At 46.2% G+C, this 21,008-nt stretch overlaps 1 protein-coding gene across 1 annotated transcript in view; it reads right to left on the reverse strand.

The window, feature by feature from the left end:
- Rnf165 (ring finger protein 165) overlaps window positions 1-21,008 on the reverse strand; it is a 120,620-nt gene that overhangs the window by 12,543 nt on the left and 87,069 nt on the right. Inside the window, exons 2-3 of the mRNA XM_004656814.2 lie at window positions 10,494-10,812; window positions 8,675-8,785 (exon numbers count right to left, since the gene is read on the reverse strand). Coding sequence (XP_004656871.1) covers window positions 8,675-8,785; window positions 10,494-10,812 — 430 coding nt within the window. The remainder of the gene's footprint in view (window positions 1-8,674; window positions 8,786-10,493; window positions 10,813-21,008) is intronic.

Below are 21,008 nucleotides of genomic sequence, written 5' to 3' on the forward strand. Positions count from 1 at the left end.
CAAACCCCAAAAGTTTAGGAAGACTTACTTCACTTAAACATAATGAACCTCATTGAATTTTTTCCAAATTTTATGAAAATTATAAGCCTATATAGACTCAAAAAGATCAACACACTTTAAGCAGAATAACACACCGAAAAGTTACTTCAAAGTATGCAATAAATTTCTAAAGCACATTAACAAACAAAGTTTTAAAAACAATCTAGGATTTGTTTAAATACTCATTAGATAAAGTGTGTGGATAAGAATTACCACAGGCTGAATGTTAGAAATGGAGCATCCAGCCGGGCATGGTGGCGCACGCCTTTAATCCCAGCACTCGAGAGGCAGAGGTAGGAGGATCGCTGTGAGTTGGAAGCCACCCTGAAACTCCATAGTGAATTCCAGGTCAGCCTGGGCTAGAGTGAGACCTTACCTCGAAAAACCAAAAAAAAAAAAAAAAGAAATGGAGCATCCAAGAGACAATGGAATGGCATCTTTAAACTACTGAATGAAAAATAAACCTGCCAACCCAGAAGTCTGTACCCAGAAAAAAAAAAATTTTCAAATTGAAGATGAAATGAAAACTTTTTCAGACAAACAAAAGTTGAGAGAATGTTTCGCTAGCAGATCAGTGCTACAAGAAATAGTAAGAAGGGCTGGAGAGTTGGCTCAGTGGTTAAAGGTACTTGCTTGCAAAGCATTCCAGCCCATGTAGAGGCAGATACACAAAGTAGCACACACATCTGGAGTTCATTTGCAATGGCAAGAGGCCCTGGCCTCCTGGCACTCCCTCTAGCTCTTTCTCTCTCTCTCTCCTCTCAAATAAGTAAAAGTAATTTTTAAAAGAAGAACTGGGCCGGGCGTGGTGGCACACAACTTTAATCCCAGTACTTGGGACGCAGAGGTAGGAGGATCACTGTGAGTTCGAGGCCACCCTGAGACTACATAGTGAATTACAGGTCAGCCTGAGCTAGAAACCCAACCTTGGAAAACCAAAAAAAAAGTAAGGTAGAGGAAGCTCTGCAGACAGAGGAAAATAATGCCAGATAGAAACTTAGACACCAAGGAATAAAGAGGAACTGATGGCTTATGTGGACTGTGGCTTATGTCAGGCCTGTGGAGAAAATGTGCAAGTAGAGACTGGAACATTTTGTCACAACTGAAAGCGGAGAAGCTTCCCACGCCCACCAGGGCCATGGCAAATGGAATCTTCCAGAAGAGGCTCCCACTGAGCACATGTGGATAATCTGCACACCAGTCAGTATAACCACCACAGACATGCTGATAACCCACAAGGCTTCCACGGTGCTGAAGAAACCTGTGATCCTTGAAGGATGCTGAAGAACCAATTGTTCACTTAGAAAGAAATAAAAGGAAGAACCAGGGCTGGAGGGATGGCTTAGTAGTTAAGGCATTTGCCTGCAAAGCCAAAGGACCCAGGTTCAATTCCCCAATGATCCACACCAGCCAGATGTAAAACGGGGCACACGTGTCTGGAGTTCATTTGCAGTGGCTGGAGGCCCTGGTGAGCCCATTATTTCTCTCTCTCCCCCTCTTTTGCTGTCAAATAAATAAGTAAATAAAAATAAAAGGGTTTTTTTTAAAGGAAGAACCAGAGCTGGGCCCAGTGGCACATGCCTTTAATCCCAGAACTTAGGAGGCACAGGTAGGAGGATCACTGTGAATTCAATGCCACCCTGACACTACATTGTTAATTCCGGATCAGCCTGGGCCAGAGTGAGACCCTACCTCGGAAAACCAAAATAATAATAATAGTAATAATAAATTAATTCTGTTGGGTGTAGTGGCACATGCCTTTAATCCCAGTACTGGGGAGGCAGAGGTAGGAGGATCGCCATGAGCTTGAGGCCACCCTGAGACTACATAGTGAATTCCAGGTCAGCTCTGAGCTACAGTGAGACCCTGCCTCAGAAAACCAAAAAAAAAAAAAAAAAAAAAGCCTAGATGTCCATCCACAGATGAATGGATAATAAAGATGTGGTACATCTACACAGTGGAGTCCTATTTAGTGGTAAAGAAAAATGAAATTATGAAATTTGCAGGGAAATGGATGGATCTGGAAAGGATTATACTAAGTGAGGTAACCCAGGCCCAGAAAGCCAAACATCACATGTTCTCTCTTATATGTGGATCCTAGCTACAAATGTATAGACTTGTGTGTGACGTGGAACCAAAAATCAGTAGCAGAGACCCACAAGATAGAAAAAGGGTATAAGGGAGGGAGGAGAGGGAAGGCCTTGAGGGGATGGCATTGTATATATGTGAGTAGAAGAACAGATTACAGGGAGGGGAAAGGCCTAAGCTAGGTCAGGGGAAGAGACTGTATAAAAGAAAGGTAGCAGGGGGAAAGTCAATCAAAATGCAAGATATTCTGAATAAGACATATGAAAATCTACTTTCTTAAATAATAAAGTATTCCAGCAAATAATGAACAAGGAATTACTAAATTATTTTTCTACCATTCTGCATCCTCCAAAGAAATCAGGGACCTAGACAAAGAATATCAACTGCTGCTACTATCCCAGGACAACCAGACAGAGTGCTTTCTGCTAGGAAGGCACAGCATGCCTTTGAAGCATTTCTGCTAGGAAATAAGACTTGAACTTGAATCCTCAGAAGCCTTGATCTAAGGGGGTGTATAGGAAACTGGCCACAGGCAAATTCCCAATCCTCTTGCCTCAGCCTCTTGAGTATCAGGATTATAGGTATGAGCTTCCACTTCTCACTTTCATACGTATGTATGTATGTATGTATGTATGTATGTATGTATGTATCGGGGAAAGAGAAGATAGATGTTTGGTTCTTCCTTTTTTAACATACACACACACACACACACACACATATTTGCAAGTAGAGAGAGAGAGAAAGAGAGAGAGAATGAGAATATGGGCATGCCAGGGCCTCCAGCTGCTTCAAACAAACTCCATACACATGTGCCACTTTCTGCATCTAGCTTTATGAGGGTACTGGGGAATCAAGCTCGGGTCATTAGGCTTTGCAGGCAAGTGCCTTAACCACTAAGCCATCTCTCCAACCTGCCATCTCTCACTTATGAGAAACATTTTAAGTGACACCATTAGAATAGAACAGAGAAATCCAGATAATGGAAAAGTATATTAAGAAGAGTGTGGTCTCCTCAAACCAGGATGAGACACACACACACACATACACACACACACACACAGCCATGTGCTGGAGTAGCTGAAATGGTGTTTCTCCACCCACTGTAAGCCACTGGAAAGTTGAAAAGGATAATAGGACATATCTGCTTGCTTACACACCAAGCAGCGTAGAGCTCTGATCCCAGGAGAAAAGTGAGGGGAGCTACTCCTTCCCTGGCTTTTCTAAATGAGGAGCACTTAAATCACAAGCAGGGACAGGACCCCAAGGAAAGCACGGTGGAGTCCTCACTGAGTGGAGGACTCAGAGATCTTACTTCAGGAAATGGTGTGCTCTGGCATTCGTGGGCAGTGCTCTGGGCAGGAAGAAGCTGAATGAAATGCAAGCTCAGGAGATCTGTGCCCTGGAGTCTTTGTTGAATGCTGAAGTTTGCACACGGGAGGGGTTGAAATTCTACCATCTTGAACAAAAGACATGCAAAGAATAGTGAATGGTTTCCAGAAGTTGGACAGGGCCAGGAAGCACTTGAATTCCAACAAGTCCGGGTGAGAGTTCCTGTTGCTCACTCCAGGCAGTCATAAGCCCCGGAGAGTCAGTTGAAGCTTTTCCACGGCAGATATACAACCTGCTGATTCAGGGATATTAGAGACCTGCTGTATTAAGACTTTAACAAGCCTCCGAAGGATCAAACAGATCTGCAAATGCTGCTCGCCAGAACTAAATCCAACGCTCTAAATGAGCAAAACAAACTGGTTACCCGACAAGGTATAGCTCATGATGGCCATTGCTCAAAGGAAATTACCAGACATGCTACAAAGAAAGATGATAAGTCCCCCAGTCAGATGAAAAACCAGCCAACAGACATACCCTAAGACAAAACTACCAGAGATCGTGGAATTATCAGATAGCTATTATAATCACATTCAAGTATGTAGATTAAAGCATAAACACAAGAAGAACAAAAATAGAAGATTTTTAAAAATAATAACCTAAATGAAACTTCCAGAGTTAAAAACTGCAATGTCTGAAATGGAAACTTCACTGGGTTGAATTAACAGTAGACAGAGATTAATCACTTAAAGACGTAGCAATAAAGATAATCTAAATGGAACATGGAGACAAAAAAAAAAAACCCTGAAAAATTAAGTCTCAGTGGTAATATTGAGTGGCCAGCCATTACATGTAAGTAAAGACACAAAGGGAAGATGGAGGGTAAAGGAAAGGGAAAAATATTTTAGAGGGAATAATGTTGAAAAATTTCCAAATTTGATGAAAAGTATAAATTCACTGATTCAAAAAGTTCTACAGCCTTAAGCAGACAAAGAAAATCCTCTCCCAAGAGAGAAAAAAAAATCATCTTGAGGTACATAATAAACAAATTTCCAGTAAACACCAAAAAAAAAAAAAAAAAAAAAAGATAAAATTTGAAAGCCAGTCCAAAAAAGAAAAGACCCAGGAACATGGATAAGAATTATCAGGCTGGAGACACAGTTCAGTGGTTAAAGGTACTGCATGCAAAGCCTCTGGCCAGGGTTCGGTTCCCCAGTACCTAGATAAAGATAGATGTACAAAGTGGCTCATGTGTCTGGAGTTCACTTGTAGTGGCAGGAGGCCCTGGCACATATGCCCATTCATTCTCCTCTTCCCCCACCTCTCTCCTTGCAAATAAATAAAATATTTTTTTAAAAAGAAGCTACAGGGCAATACCTACACAAGACCCTCATAATAGGAGAAAAAGATGATGACATCACATTAAAAGAGAGACTAATGGAGAGAGGGAGGGGATGTGATGGAGAGCAGAGTTATGAAGGGGAAAGTGGGGGAGGGGAGGGAACTACCATGGGTTGTTGTCTGAAAGTATAGAAGTTGTCAATAAAATATATATACATATTTTTTAAAAAAGAAATTTTAGAAACAGATGTTTCTAGAAAAAGCTATGGAATGGGCATAAAATCTTTATGTTATAAATGGTTGTCTGCTACATTTTAATGATGTATATTTATTATTTTGCTCAAAAAGTATTTGAAGGTAGGGAAGAAATAGGTAGGCAAAAGTTTAGAAAATGTGGCACTTTGCTTAATTGTATCTCAGCTGCTTAATTAAATAATACTTACTCATTGAAAAAAAGAAAGAAGCTACAGGGCTGGAGAGATTGTTCATTGGTTAAGGCGTTTGCCTACAAAGCCTAAGGATCTGGGTTTGATTTACCAGTACCCATGTAAAGCCAGATGCACAAAGTGGCGCATGCATCTGGAGTTTGTTTCCAGTGGATGGAGGCCCTGGCTCACCCATTCTCTCTGTCCCTCTCTCTCTCTTCACTCTCTCTCTCTCTTAGCTTGCAATAAAAATCTAAAAAAAGAAAGAAAAAAAAAAAGACAAGCTACAAAGAGAATCAGCTATTGTGGAGTACACCTTTAATCCCAGCCCCAAGGAGGCTAAGGTAGAAGAAACATTGTCAGTTCAAAGGCAGTTTGAGGTAGTTTCAGGTCAGCTTGGGCTAGAGTGAGACTCTGCCTCACCCCTAGTCCCAGTTTTAAAAAAAGAATGTATAAAAAAGGGGAGAAAAAGAGAAGAGGAGGAGGACAAGACCATTAGAAAAGGTCCATCCAGGATCCAGGCTCATTCAGCCAGGAATGCAGGTTCAAGGACCCTTAATGCTTTGAGAGACATCATTTGCTAGGGAAACAATATCCCTCCCTCTGATGCTGACAGAAGCCTATGAGAATCTGAATATTCAGAAATTTCGTATGGACCATATCTCATATACACAATCCTCTTTATTTCCATATAGACATCAAGTTCAACTTTATTTTCCATTGGCAAGTTTCATAAAACATTGTATGGCCTGGTTACTTAGAGACCACAAAGCTCTTCCCAGAACCTGCAAGGACCTGCCTCATCTGCACTTGGAAGTTCTAGGTGCCTGATGAAAGCAGCTCTGCCTGCAGGAAAGGACAGCGGGTGGCTGACCTCGTCCATCACCCTCTGCCCACAGGCCCTGGGTGCCTGGAGAGCTCTGCCTGGGAAGGGTGAGGTATGGTTCACACTGGGCTCAGATTTGGTTTTGCTTTTATTTCATTTTGATGTATTTATTAGAGACAGAGAGAAGGAGAGAAAGAAGGAAAGAGAGAGAGAGGGCATGCCAGGGCCTCTAGCCATTGCAAATGAACTCCAGACGCATGTGCCACCTTGTGAATCTGGCCTACATGAGACCTGGAGAATTGGACCTGGGTCCTTAGGCTTCCCAGGCAAGTGCCTTGACTGCTAAGCCATCTCTCCAGCCCATGGGCTCAGATTTGGAACTGAGAAGCCACAACTGAGTCAGAGAAGGGGCCTGATAAGGATGGAGGCCTTGGCACTGTGGCTCAAGTTCAGTGTTGGGTATCTGAACACGGGTGGAGAAAGGGTGTTTTGGGGATTTACCTTCCAAGGCTTACTGCTCCTGCCCACCCTCAGGCCGGGATGCCCAGCTGGAGACGCTGCCTGTGGAGGGTGCGGCATCCCAAAGTAAAGGGAAACACCTAAGGCAGCTTCATACCCAGGGCTGGCCAAAGACCTAATGCCCAATGCCCAGAATGACCTAAGGGGGAATTTAGTATTTTCTCGTGGTCATCTAAAGAAAATGGGGGAGAATCTACTGCAGACGTTGTCCCCTCCCACCACGTGGACGCACGCCGGGATCCTTGCAAAAGGATAAAGGACCATCTCCTATGGTGCATTTCCTGTCATCCAATTCCCTGTCTACTGGCAGAGGAGGACTCTGGGGAAAAGGGTTGGGGTGCAGCTAGCACGATCACAATGACACAAAGTCCTCCTCACCACTGCCCCCCCCCACCCTCACAGGGGCGAAACTCATTACAAGGGGGAAATTTCCGCTTCCGTGCTGCGAAACGTTGGAAGGGGAGTGAGGACATGATAGGCAGAACGGGCCTAGACCCACCCAGGTCTCTGGAACGGGGACTTCCAGGGGCCTCATTCTTTGTTTCTTAGGGCAGCAAGAAAGAGAATCCTTGGGGAATGCAGATTGGTTGAAAAGAGAGAGAAGATGCGGTTTGGGTCACTAAAGAAATCCAGGGGCAGGGCTAACATCCACACTGCTCCTCTTTGACATCTCTCTCAGAGGTTCCTAGCTTCCGTTACCTGTTCCGAATCTTTCCAGACCGTGTGTGCGTGTGTATGCATGTGCGTGTGCATGTGTGTTCAAGTCACCCAGCCACATACATGGGCCCTGGGTGCTCTATGTGTACTGAATTGCATCAAATTGAATTGACTTGACTGCAGAGGGACAGAATTTAATCCAAACTGCAATTAAATCTTCCTAATTTGAATCTGCTAATTAAAAAAGGCTGGGCTGAAGTTGGCGGCAGTGCAATCCATCTTTGGAGAGATTGTTCAGTTTTAAGAGAGAGAGCCTGGGAATTCACAAAAGGCTGGAGACGACAGAGCAGGCCCGCACCACTCTTTCTGGAACCTAGAGGTACGGGTAGCAGTCACTCAACCAGACCTACTACCCTTACGAATCAGTCCCAGCTGTCCACGGAAGGGCCTCCCAAAGCCACCCTGACTACGCCAGCTTGTCTGGCCTAATGGCTGGAAAATGACACATCAGTTTGTTTGTTTGTTTGTTTGTATAGTCCCTCCTTTTCCATTGAGAGTTATTCTCCATATCTCTTATATTTTCCTTATATTTTCCTTTCACCCAGATTTCCCGAATGTTTCCATTTTACACTTCAGTTTCCCTCTCCCTCTATCTCTTTCTCCATATATGTGCACATATGTATGTATACAGATATATGTACGAACATGTGCACACAAACACTTACATGTGCATATGCATACACCTCTGTAGAGACAGCCTCTTTTTCCGAACTACTTAGAAATACATCGCAGGAAGGACGTTCTTGACCTCTAAATACTCAGTGACTTACACATCTTTTTCAAGGGTTTGAGGGTTCTGGTCTAACACTAGTTAAGACCAGCTCTTCACTGAGACACAAATGGAGAAGGAGTAGGACTCAGGATCCAAAACAAAGGACCCTTGCATGCTAAGACAACCTTCATCTCTAGTTCAGGAGCTGGGAAGGTGTCCCAGGGCCTCCTGCCTATAAGACACAGCAACAAAGCCCTCCACCTCCATCCCTAGCTCCTCTTTACCGTCTTTTTACCTCCAGCCTGGCTGGCTGGCTATCCATCCTCCAGGACCCATGACTTGCACTGCCTTGCTGGCATGCCCTAGCCCCTGTGGATCCCTTAAGACCACCCCTTCCAGGAAGCCTTCCCTGATAAGCCTAGGTCCTCTGAATTCTTTCCATCATTCCCCAGTGGGATGCTGGTTCATCATTCTACTGAGCTTGGGAAATGCCTCTGTTCTCCTCATCAGCTTGATGAAGAGTGAGTCCCAAGCTAATCTCTGGAACCAGTCCCAGGGGACACAAAGCCAGGAACTGAGGTTGAACCATTCGCATCATCCAAAGTGAAGCCAAACAGACACTGCATTGATCTGACAAATCCTCCCTCCAAACCCCCCTTCCTTGGTGTGCCCAAGACTCACCAGTCAGTGCCCTCAGCCAAATACCTGGGCTGAGGTGTCTGCAGTTGGTGGCCAAAGTCAAAGCTGGGGTGGAGGCGGTGGGGGTGCACAGACACTCGCTCTTGACTCCGCCTACACAGGAGAGAAAGGAGAGCCACAGTGGCAGGGGGTAGGGACCGTCCAGCTCCAGCCCAGCTCCCAGGAGTTCTGAGTGACCCCCACCAACCTGAGGATGCCCCACTCTACAACGCCCCCCCCCCACTGGGACTATAGTGCAATGGGCATTGTCCTGTCCCCAGACTCTGAACAACTTCCCAGCTGAGCAGCAGTTGGTCCTTCCCAGCCATTCTCCTGTCCCCACCATTCTCTTCTTTCCTCCACCCTCTCCACACTCTTCCTTCCTTCTGAAAGACTCCATGTACAGCCCAGATCATGATGGCGTCTCTCCTCGGCCTTCCTACCACGCTCACCTGCTATTCCAGTCACCCACCCTATAGCCGCTGATGCATAGGGACCTCACGTTCAGCTAGCCCAGCAGGTCGTAAAGTGCTCCAAGCACCTTGAGAGTCCCTAGAGCTTTGTGACATGAGCATCTACAAGATGTAGTGCAGAAACGGGACATAAGGACACAGATGTCTTCCCTGAAGCTATCACTAAATCAACCCGCAAATACCTTTTTTAAAAGTGACTTCTCGCATTAAATTGATAACAGTTGTGCTTTGTACAAATATTTTATAGATTTAGCATGAGAAATTTGCTGTTGTTTTAAGAGATATTTTAATGATGTGGTTAATATCAATAGTCTAACCCACATAAACAGAAGTTCTTTGTAGTCATTCGTTGTTTTTGTTTAAAGTATTTTATTTATTTATTTATTTAGTTATTTATTTATTTATTTATTTGCAAGGGGAAAGAGAGAGAGAGAGAGAGAGAGAGAGAGAATGTACACACCAGGCCTCCAGCTGGTGTAATCAAACTCCAGATGCCTGCCCCACTTTGTGCATCTTGTTTTATGTGGGTACTGGAGGAATCACACCTGGGTCTTTTGGTTTTGCAGGCAAGGGTCTTAACCACTAAACTATCTCTCCAACTCAAAATCCATGCTTTTTTTTTTTTTTTTTTTTTTTTTACTTTTTCCAAGTTAAGTCAGACCAGAACCTGGTATGACCCCTCACAGCATCTAGGTGTGGGGTCATGGCCTGGGTCAGAGGCCCACAGTGGACTTTGCAGCATGTGAGGGCTTGACTACAGGCTCCTCAAGTCCGCTCCAGCCTCGTGACCTCCTGACTCCCAAACCACACGGAATACCAAAGGAAATGGCTGGTCCAAGAGGCCTAGGTGCTGTGAGGGCTCATACCAGGTTCTGGTCTGAAATGGATGCCACTGCCTGAGGCAAAAGCCATCATTTTGTGACTGCAGCCAAGCTTGGCTACTGAAAGCCAAAACAGGGCTGGAGAGACAGTGTTTGCTTGCAAAGGCTAACTACCTGAGTTTGAGTCCCCGGTTCCCACGTAAAGCAGATGCACAAAGTGGGGCAGGTATCTGGGGGTTAGTTTACAGCCGCTGGAGGTCCTGGCCTGCCTAGCTCCCCTGTCTATCTTCTCTCTCTCTCTCTCTCTCTGCTTGCAAATAAATAAAAAATATTTAGGGCTGGAGAGATGGCTTAGTGGTTAAAGCACTTGCCCGCAAAGTCTAGTGACCTAAGTTTGATTTTTCCAGATGTAAAAATAGATAAATAAAAATATATTTTTTTTAAATTATTAAAGCCAAAACATTAAGGTCCCAGCCAGAGGCCCCAGCCCAGCCCAGCCTGGCCCCAGCCAGGCCCCAGGCAACAGACCTGGGGTGTGGGACGAGCCTGCGGTGCTGGGCTTCCAGGAGCTGCTGCTGCAGGAGGTATTGCTGATGCAAGGCCTGAGGTAGGAAGGAGGGACCTGTGACGTCCTGGAACTGCAGGGTGGGCAGCGGGGTCAGCGACTGGTGCAGCGCGCCACTGTGCTGGTGGGCCGGGGCCATGTGCGCGCTGAGGCCCGGCTGCGGCTGCACTGGGTGCGCCAGCGGGAAGTCCGGGGCGAGCTGCTGCGGCGGCTGCGGGGGACCCAGGTGGAAGTGGCGGCAGGAGGTAGCGTGAGGATGCTGAGACCTTTGAAAGGGGGCACCTGGACAGAGAAAGACAGAGAAGTCTCCTTGAGGACCTGCACGTGACCCCGTCCTCGCCCTGGGACCCCCCCAGCCTGAAGTTGGAGAAACGCAAGACCAAGCACAGGAATTCCACCACTTCAACATGCATGCCCATCATCTCTGGCGCTCCTCTGGAACGCATGGGGGGGGGGGTATGTGTCGGCCTAGGAAGAATGTTTGCGTTAGCGAACAGATAAGCGTCTTTTTATAATTAACTGGCTTGTTAAAGGGTTTAAAAGCCCCTAAAGACAGCCAGGCTTTCTTATTTAGAGTCCTCCCATGCAATTTCATTGATGTCTCATAGGGACGCTACGGGCCAAGCTCTGAGCTCACAGAGCCCTTGGCTCGCCAAGACCCAACCCAATGAAGTCCTAGTCCAGAGTGTGATTGGTGGGTGTGGGGTGGGGCACAGCTAGAAGCCATTACAATTTGAAAGGAGAAACTTCACCACACCAAGTAACTTATTTAAATAATTTACGATAACGTTGGAATTTACTTAAAAGCAAGCACATCCAGGTATAAACTGGACTCTGGGTATATGTAATTTAGGCTCCAGTGCTTTCTAAGTGAAATCGAACTTGATAACAGGAAAGCCTTGCACGTGTTCCATGATGGAAAACCCAGCTCCTGGCCTGGGGAGTCACTCAGCGAGGCAGGGAGCAGGCCTGGCAAGGTGGAAAGCCTCTCCTTCAAGCTAGCAGGTGCAATCCACGTCTGCCTCTTCCCAAACTCCACTGAGAGAAGAGCAAAGGAGTAAGAGGAGATCCGCAGGCAGGGGCAGAGAGAACAGGAGGGGTGATAGCAGACAACAGGTGTCAACAGAGTTTTGGAAGCTGGAGAGCCGGCGGAGGAATCGGCAAGACCGAGGATTCGGACACCAAGTGCCTACCAAAGGGGCAGTGGAGAAGTGGGCAGATCTTGCTACATGAGGGAAGGAGGGTTGGGAATGGGAGGCCCAGGCTAGAAGGAAGGAGAAAGTATAAAGCTGCATAGAGAGAGAGGCTGATGACAGGTCTGTCCACTTGGCAGTTATGTCAGAGCTCCTCCCCTTTCCTAGCCATGCAGGCGCACGGGACCATCCTCCCAGAAAGGCTCCCCATGAGTGTGCTTGTAGGTAACAGTCTATTCATGGAGCTGTAAATTTCTTCTGCTACAGGGTTCGAAAATCCCTGTCACTAGGTATATGTCACTTCCCTGAACCATTCACAGGTGCTTGGGTTGTGGGGGTTTGGAAAGTGGGGACATGTCTCAAGAAATCATTGGTCCCAGATAAAGTTCTATAGACGTATCTAGTTGAGAACATCCTAATAAAATATCCAGGTTCCCAGCAGCCCATTAGTAGAAAAACCTCTTTTCTTCTGATTTATTTATATTTATTTATTTACTTGAAACAGAGAGAGGGAAAGGGAGAAAATGAGCGTGCCAGGGCCTCTAGTCACTGCAAATAAACTCCAGATGCTTGTGCACCTGGCTTATGTGGGACCTGAAGAATCAAACCTGGGTCCTCAGGCTTCGCAGGCAAGTGCCTTAACCACGAAGCCACCTCTCCAGCCCCAAAAGCCTCTTTTCTACTAATATATACATAGAACCTCCACACAGTTTGAGTGACTTATGCTTTGACACCATCAGACAACCCAAGGTGACCAGTCTCTTGAGGAAGTTTGCAAAGAGAAAAGAGAGAACATACTAAATGTTAAAGGGAAAGAGAAATGAATTCAGAAGAACAGAGAAAATGAGAGGAGAAAAAAGAGGGGGAAAGTACCTTGCTCATATCTCAGAGAACTAAGACGTTGGATCCATGAAACAACAGAAATCTCTTTTTAAAGACAGCTCTTGTAAATGAGAAATACACGAGGCTAGCTCCACAGGGCAGCTGAAGGGTTGGCAATAGAGTGGAGGACATTTCCCATGAAGTGGAATAAAACAAGGTTCATGGGAAAGCTCTTAATTTCACTTTCTAGAGCGACAGCATAGAGGAAACGGTAAGGAAGAATTTATGGGGAGGGCTGGAGAGATGGCTTAGCGGTTAAGCGCTTGCCTGTGAAGCCTAAGGACCCCGGTTCGAGGCTCGGTTCCCCAGGTCCCACGTTAGCCAGATGCACAAGGGGGCGCACGCGTCTGGAGTTCATTTGCAGAGGCTGGAAGCCCTGGCGCGCCCATTCTCTCTCTCTCCCTCTATCTGTCTTTCTCTCTATGTCTGTCGCTCTCAAAATAAAATAAATAAATAAATTAATTAAAAAAAAAGAATTTATGGGGAAAATTACAAAAAAAAAAAACTACTTCCTAGAACTGAAGGTCTGTTTTTCCAGACGCTGATACAGGTGGTGGCAAATAAAACCCCACACCAAGGCCTCAAGCAATGCAATGTCCAATCAGTGAGGACAAAGAGACAATTCAAGCATCATCCAGAAAGATGCACACAGGCAGCCAGAAATCTGAATAGAAGATGTTTTCAAATGGCACTAGAAGCTTAAAAATTCCACAGCAAGTACTTTCCAAATACTGAGAGGGGGGAAAAAGATTTCCCATGTAGAATTCTGTTGGCTAGCCAAACCATGAATCAACTGTGAGGGTAGAAAAGAGCCATTTCAAACTGCAGAGTCCCAAAATAACCTTGTCACCTGTTCTCAAGGAGATACACAAATCAAGGGGAACAATAAAATAGACAGTAAGGGCACTTACTGGTTAAAGGCACTTGCTTACAAAGTCTGCCAACCTGGCTTCAATTCCCCAGCACCCACTTAAAGCCAGATGCACAAAGTAGTGCATGTGTCTACTGTTCATTTGCAGTGACTATAGCCCTGGTGTGCCCAGTCGCTTTGTCTTTCAAATAAATGAAGTAATTAATTAAAAGGGTCAAGAGTAGAACTAAAGGTTGGCTTTCCTTAATGTTTAAGAATTTTTTTAAATATTAAAGTAAATAGAGGTTATACCCTAAAAGGATGGGGGTCTTCTCAAGCTTATGGCTGTGCAGGGTCTCCACATGAGGGGGAACGTCTGAGAGAGTATGTGGAGGCAAGAGGGATGGAAGCAGCAGAGTTACTGTGTAGACATGAAAGGCAAAGCTGTCACCTCAAAGGGAATAAGAATTTATTCTAGGACCAAATATGAATTGCCATGGCCCAGGAAAACAGATTCAGGTGACCCCAAATCCTATGCTGCAGCATTGTAACAGTTTTGTGAAGTTTTTAATGTAATAGAATAAAGACAATTATAAATCAAGATGAAACCCCATAACAAAGGCACTTTTCAAATATATTAGTGGAAACATCAGGTAGGATGGTTACAGTAAGGCAGAGACCTCAGATGCTATCTGAGCCTTTGGGCCAGTGGAAGCCAGGATCTATCTGTATATTCCAAAAGGATTTGCCCAATAGTCACAAGGAAGTAAGGCCCCACACAGAAGTGGGCAACAAATGACAATTTAGGGAGTAAAGGTAGCTCAAGATTAATTGGCTCTGGACCAAAGACATTCCAACTCTTCACCATCATTGAAGCTCTAATCAGTTAATCAGCATTGTAGAATGTTTAATGCAAGGGTGGCCTTTTCAGGAATACTTCAGTTCCCAAATGATAAATTTGGCTGCATGACAATATTTGAAGCAATTATGCACATTGGTAGAGAATTCAGTAAGAACTGTATATGCATATGTATATGAAAGGCAACTAGAAAAGCAATAATTAAAAGTTGTGTAAAAAAATGTAAATATTGTAGGCACTATTTGGCTTGGGAGAAAATGGCATTGATATAATTACAAAAAATAAGCTAGGCTGCAAAGGACACAGTGAAAAAAGCAAAGAGGCAACCTACAGAATGGGAAAAAATCTTCGCCAGCTATATATCTGATAGAGGAGTAATATCTAGGATATACAAAGAACTCAAAAAGTTAACTAATAAGGAATCAAACAGGCCAATCAAAAAATGGGCTAAGGAGCTAAATAGAGAGTTCTCAAAGGAAGAAATACGAATGGCATATAAGCACCTAAAAAAATGTTCTACGTCACTAGTCATCAGGGAAATGCAGATTAAAACTACATTGAGATTCCATCTCACTCCTGTCAGATTGGCCACCATCATGAAAACAAATGATCATAAATGTTGGCGGGGATGTGGAAAAAAAAGGAACCCTTCTGCACTGCTGGTGGGAATGCAATCTGGTCCAGCCATTGTGGAAAACAGTGTGGAGGTTCCTAAAGCAGCTAGAGATTGATCTACCATATGACCCAGCTATAGCACTCCTAGGCATATATCCAAAGGACTCATCTCATTTCCTTAGAAGTACATGCTCAACCATGTTTATTGCTGCTCAATTTATAATAGCTGGGAAATGGAACCAGCCTAGATGTCCCTCAACAGATGAGTGGATAATGAAGATGTGGTACATTTATACAATGGAGTTCTACTCAGCGGTAAAGAAAAATGAAGTTATGAAATTTGCAGAAAAATGGATGGACCTGGAAAGTATTATACTAAGTCAGGTAACCCAGGCCCAGAAAGCCAAGCGCCACATGTTCTCCCTCATATGGGGATCCTAGCTACAGATGACTGGGCTTCTGTGTGAGAATGAAAATACTTAGTAGCAGAGGCCAGTAAGTTGAAAAGGAGACATAAAGGGTGGAGAAAGGAAGGGAGGAGGATACTTAATAGGTTGATATTGTATATATGTAATTACAATGATTGTAATGGGGAGGTAATATGATTGAGAATGGAATTTCAAACGGGAAAGTGTGGGGGTGGGGAGGGAGGGAATTACCATGGGATATATTTTATAATCATGGAAAATGTTAATAAAAATTAAAAAAAAAAAAAAAAAAAATAAATAAATAAATAAATAAATAAAAATAAGCTAGGGCTGGAGATATGGCTTAGGAGTTACGGCATTTGCCTACAAAGTCTAAGAACATATGTTCAAATCTCCAGGTCCCACAGAGCCAGATGCATATTGACACAAGCATGCAATGTTGCATGTGTGCACAAGGGGGCGCACGCATCTGGAGTTCAATCACAGTGGCTGAAAGGCCCTGGTACACCCATTCTCTCTCTCAAAAACATAAAATAAAATTTAAAAAAATAAGCTATATTAGAACAGAAAATAATATTAAAAACATAGACAATGTCAGAAAGCTAAGAACCAACAAATGGCAGTCTGATTGTTTAGTTATGGATTTGCATAATGATTTACATACTTCAGGAAGTAAGTGCCTAAACAGTGAAGTGTTGAGGTGGAGGGAATTTAGCTGGTGGGGACAGCAGAAGCAGACAGTAGTTCTTTGACTAAAATTATATTATATTGTCTTACTGAAGTTTGTAAACAGGGCACATGCCATCGAGAGATTCTTTAAAGTACATATTTACGAGAATAAAAACAAAAGTTTCTGTTCAATGACTCCAAGTGAGCCAGAGAAGAATTATTTACTTCAATTCCCACAGGCACTTGGATAAACAGAGTTCCTTGGCTTTATGAATCAGCAAGCTTCTATGGATTCAGGGGTGTGGTGTGAGAAAGAAGATACCAGCAGCCCTCTAGCCACCGTTTGCCATCACACCTGACAATCAAAAGAGGGGGGAGCCGGCGCCCCCTTTTAATCACAGTACTCAGGAGGCAGAGGTAGGAGAATCACCGTGAGTTCAAGGACACCCTGAGACTACATAGTAAACTCCAGGTCAGCCTGAGCTAGAGTGAGACCCTACCTCAAAAAAAAAAAAAAAATTAAATAAAAATAAAAAGGGGGGGGGGAGAGCCACAAAGACAGAGGGAAAGATGGCCAGAAGAGACAAGAAGTGCTGTGGACAGATAAAGGAGTTGAAGATAGCTGTGATTACGGAGAAAGGAAATAGGACTTGAAAAAAAATAAAAGTAAAACAGGATATTGGAAAGGCTAAGCCAGTTCTGCCCAACAGAATTATAATGTGAGCCACACACAGGCAATTTTAAATTTTCAAGTAGTCATCATTAAAAAGTCAAATGAGTCAGGGTGTGGTGGCTCAGCCTTCAATCCCAGAACTCAGGAAGCAGAGGTAGGAGGATTGCCTGAGTTCAAGGGCAGCCTAGGACTACAGAGTGCCAGGTTAACCTAGGCTAGAGTGATATCCTACCTAAAAAAAAAAAAAAAAAAAAAACAGTCAAAAGAGACAGGCAAAATTATAGCTCAGAATGTTAACTTAATGTGTATTCAGCATAAAATTTTTGAGTTATGTTACATTGTTTCCACGCTGTCTTCGTGGTCTGATGTAAGTTTCTGTCTAGTCATTTGTGGTCAGCGGTTTCCCTGTGGACAGTGCAGCTGTGTGAGAATAAAGCCAGCTCCATTCACAGAGTAAAGCAGTCCAGCCTTTCCCAGGTGGTCTTCCCTCAAATGGGGAGTCCCCCCTACTTCCCAGTGAACTCCAAGCCCCTTAGCCTGATGGAGCCCCCAGACTCTCTCAGCTCCTACATCAGACCGCTGCAAACCCCTCTTTAAAGTTCTGCCCCCTCTGGGTTCCAACAGTGCACAGCCTGTGGTGACGCTGAACCCTCCCTGCCTGGTGGAGGGCCCAGCTCCTGCTGGCGGGTCCCTGGCAGGGGCTGCTGGGAGCTGTCTGCACCCCCTCCCTGCCAGGCTGAGCTGTGAGCCTCCCCAATCCATTCTGGATCCCTACTGCTTGGCATTGGTGCTCAGTTGATGGCTGGGAGGGGGTGTGTGTATGCTTGCTGGAAGAAGCCAGAGGGAAACAGTGGCCACAGGGAGCTGTAGCTGGCTAAACTCAGACTGGGTTGGAATTAAGGCAGGATAGGGACAGGTCAGGTTACACCCTAATCCTCATCATGGAGCCTGTCCTGTTGTCAAGTGTGCCCTCTGCCCTCCCACAACCCCTCCTGACCCGGGTGTGTCCCTAGAGGCAGATGGGCAGAGGGACCGATTGCCTGGGTGGGGAGGGCTCTCGCTCCTGCAGCCGGGGAGCCAGTCGGGGTTCCAGAAAGAAACATAGAACAGACGCTGCTCTTCAGAAGGGCGGCGGCAGGAGGAAGGTGGACAAAAGTATCTGTCTCCTGCTTGAGGCAATTTCTTCCTGCAGAGGTCCAGGGACATCTGTTCTGCCCTTGTTCGCCCTGCATAGATGAGAATCGAAGCCCCCATTCAGGCCTGTGCCATGCACGCTTTGTAACAGTGCCAGGTAACAGCTGCCCTGTTGGTCTCAAAGACCATCAGTGAAACTCACGGGAATATTTGAGTGTGTGACAAGCCAGTGATGTCTGAGCAACGCTGACGTCCCTGAGTGCCCCTCGATGCTTAGTAGACAACCTGCATTTTTTCCCCATTAGAGTCACGGAAAAAAACAATAATCTCCAGATGTCCCTGATTATACTATGCATTTATCATAGCTCCCCAGAGTTAAAATGCCACCAAGTGAAAGATTCATCATGAGCTAAATAACATTTTCAGCAAGTGGGGAGAAAAAAGGGTCTCAAAGAAATTTTAAAAAATGCCACATTAAATAAACACACCAGTTACGAGACACAAATTCGTATCAGAATTTCAAAACAAAACACAACTTTGTGTCTCAGGATTCGGGATGGTGGCACCTCCTGAGACTTGGTTAGGAGTTGTGCATTATGGCAGGGCTCAGGGCGGAAGGCCTGGTCAGCTCTGCCCAGCTGTGACCAGACAAGTCCATAGGTGTGCAAACCACCTGCTGCTCGCCTGACATACATGGGACATGGGACAGGTGCTCCACAAATGCATGGGAACCGGCTGCGGCGTGCCTCGGAGGCAAGGATCCCGAAGAGGTTGGCAGCTGGTGAGTGGGTGGATCTGAGGACGGAAGAAATCGCAGGGCCCCTGCTGGGCAGGACAGGTAGAGGCAAGAGGACACAGGATAAAGGGCTGGGCAGGAGGTCCCTGGAGATGACAGTGACAAGGTCCCAAGTCTCTAAAAGAGTTGGTGACTTGCATGGGACACCCATGTAGTGACAGAGGGGAGATTTAAATCTAGGAGTCTCCTACAAGCCAACTTGAAGCAGGGAAGATCACAGCAAGCTGGATGCCCATGACAGGTGCCGCGGTCTGAATGTCTCTGTGCCTCAAGTCTATATATTGAAATCGCACCCCACGATGTGGTTGCTTTAGGAGGTGGGGCCTCTGGGAGGTGATTGGCCCTCATGAAAGAAAAGAGGGACCCTATCAAAGATCCCAGAGAGCTGCCTGGAGCCAAAGAAGACAGTCCTCACCACGCGCCATATCTGCTAGCACGCTGGCCGTTAGAACAGTGAGCAATAATTGGTTGTTGTCTGTGAGATATCCAAAGGGGCTAAAATGGAGGGCCTCCCAAAAGTGTGGGGTGATGTAGAAGCAGGAACAGAGCACCCAGACGACACCATGAGCTCTGTCTGAGGCCCTCTCTGAGCTGTGGATGAGGGCAATGGAGTCAGATGGGCCTGGACATGAGCAGAGGAGCCAGGGCGCCTGCCTCGTACAGAGGGCCCAGGAGCTAGCAGAGGCTCCCTCGGAGGAGGCCGACTCTTGGCTAGAGGCTCGCTGTGTGTCTGTGCCCGCCTTTCTCTCATGCACACACACACGCACGCACACACACACACACACACACACACACACACACACACGCTCGCACGCAGGCACGCCGGAATTCATTCTGCTCTACCGGCGGTGGTTCCTCGCCCTCAAGACCCCAAACTGAGAAGCATACCATCAAACCCTAAGACGAAGATGGGAGACCGCAGGTGGCAGTGAAGTCACCGCGGGACCCCCTCAGCCCAGTTGCCCTAGGGACAGTTGCCTCCCGCCCATGGAGCCTCGGGGAGTAGCCTGCTCATAGTCTTGTCCCACCGCCGGCCAGCTGCCTAGGGCCAGATATCCCCCACTCTTCCCCGGGCTGGGGGGGGGGGGCTGGGAATGGAGGATGGGAACCAGACCCTCTGGGGCCTCCAGGAAAGCTGGCAGCCTGTTCCCTGCTGCCCAGGCCAGTTCTCAGGGTGTCCGGTTTCCTGCTGTCGCTCGGCTCATTGACTTAACGTCATTCCCCTCCAGGACCGGGGCAGAACAGGCGGGGGCAGTGGAGGCAGAGCCATGACAGAATTAGGGGAAGGCCAAAGAGACCCCTGTCCAGAGGCATCAAGATGGTGGCAAGTAGGGGAGAGAAACAAGAGCAGGGACAGAAGAGCCCAGCCTGACTGCTGGAGGGTGTGTGTGTGTGTGTGTGTGTGTGTGTGTACATGAACAAGGGTGTGCCAGGGTCACTTGCCATTGCAAACAAACACCAGGCACATGCTCCACGGTTTGCGACCTGCTTTATGTGGGTGCTAGGGATTTGACCCTGGGCCGGCCAACTTTGCAAGCAAGTGCCTCTAACCAGTGTGCCATCTCTGCCCCTTTGTTCCTTTTTGTAAAGCCACACATGAACAAGCAACCAAGCAGACGTCTGCCCACAGGGGCCTCACGGAAGGCCTCACTGCAAGAATCTTCCAAAGGCAGGTAGAGCTACCCAATGCCATGGCATCATCGGAGAGGCCAGAGCACCTCCCCTCGCCATCAGAGCCCATTTCTCTAGGTCTGCTTCCTTGCAGCCTACTTCACGTCAAATCCCTCTGCCAGCAGGGCCCCTAGATGCCTTTAGACCAGTTCTCTCTTTTCATTCATGTCAAAACCACGTAGAAGACACGGGAAGAATTTGCTGAACTGAATGGGTAGTGGTACTCAGGGCCCCACAGCTGGACAGTCCCAACCCTGCCTCCTGTCCCCTCTCCCCGATCCCCTGTCAAGATGAACACGTGATGCTATAATGTGATAAGCGGAGACCGGTATGGACAGCCTCAATGTATTTGTTCCAAGAGGCTACCAATTTCATTCCCCAAAGCCCAATTCTGAGCATCCCATCCCTGCCCAAACTCCTTCCCTGTTGTTCCCTCTCTCTTTCCCTGCCATGCGTAACCTTGCTTATCATCGGTCCCAGTCCCTCAGGATCCTTGACTGCCTCTGAGTTCACGATGGCTGCTCTCTGCCCCCAGCTATGCTTTCCTCCCTCACAGACTGTCACATCCTGTCCATCCTTGACTGCCCAGGGCAGATGGTCCTTGGAGCCGTCCAAGCTCTTCTCAAATGATGAAATTCCCTGTGCACTTGACTTGTGCCATTCAATCTATTTATTATACTTGGCTTTTTGTTTGTGCAAAAATTTTAT

The sequence above is a fragment of the Jaculus jaculus genome, chromosome 2 (genome assembly GCF_020740685.1).
Source record: "Jaculus jaculus isolate mJacJac1 chromosome 2, mJacJac1.mat.Y.cur, whole genome shotgun sequence".
In the NCBI taxonomy this organism is placed as follows: domain Eukaryota; kingdom Metazoa; phylum Chordata; class Mammalia; order Rodentia; family Dipodidae; genus Jaculus; species Jaculus jaculus.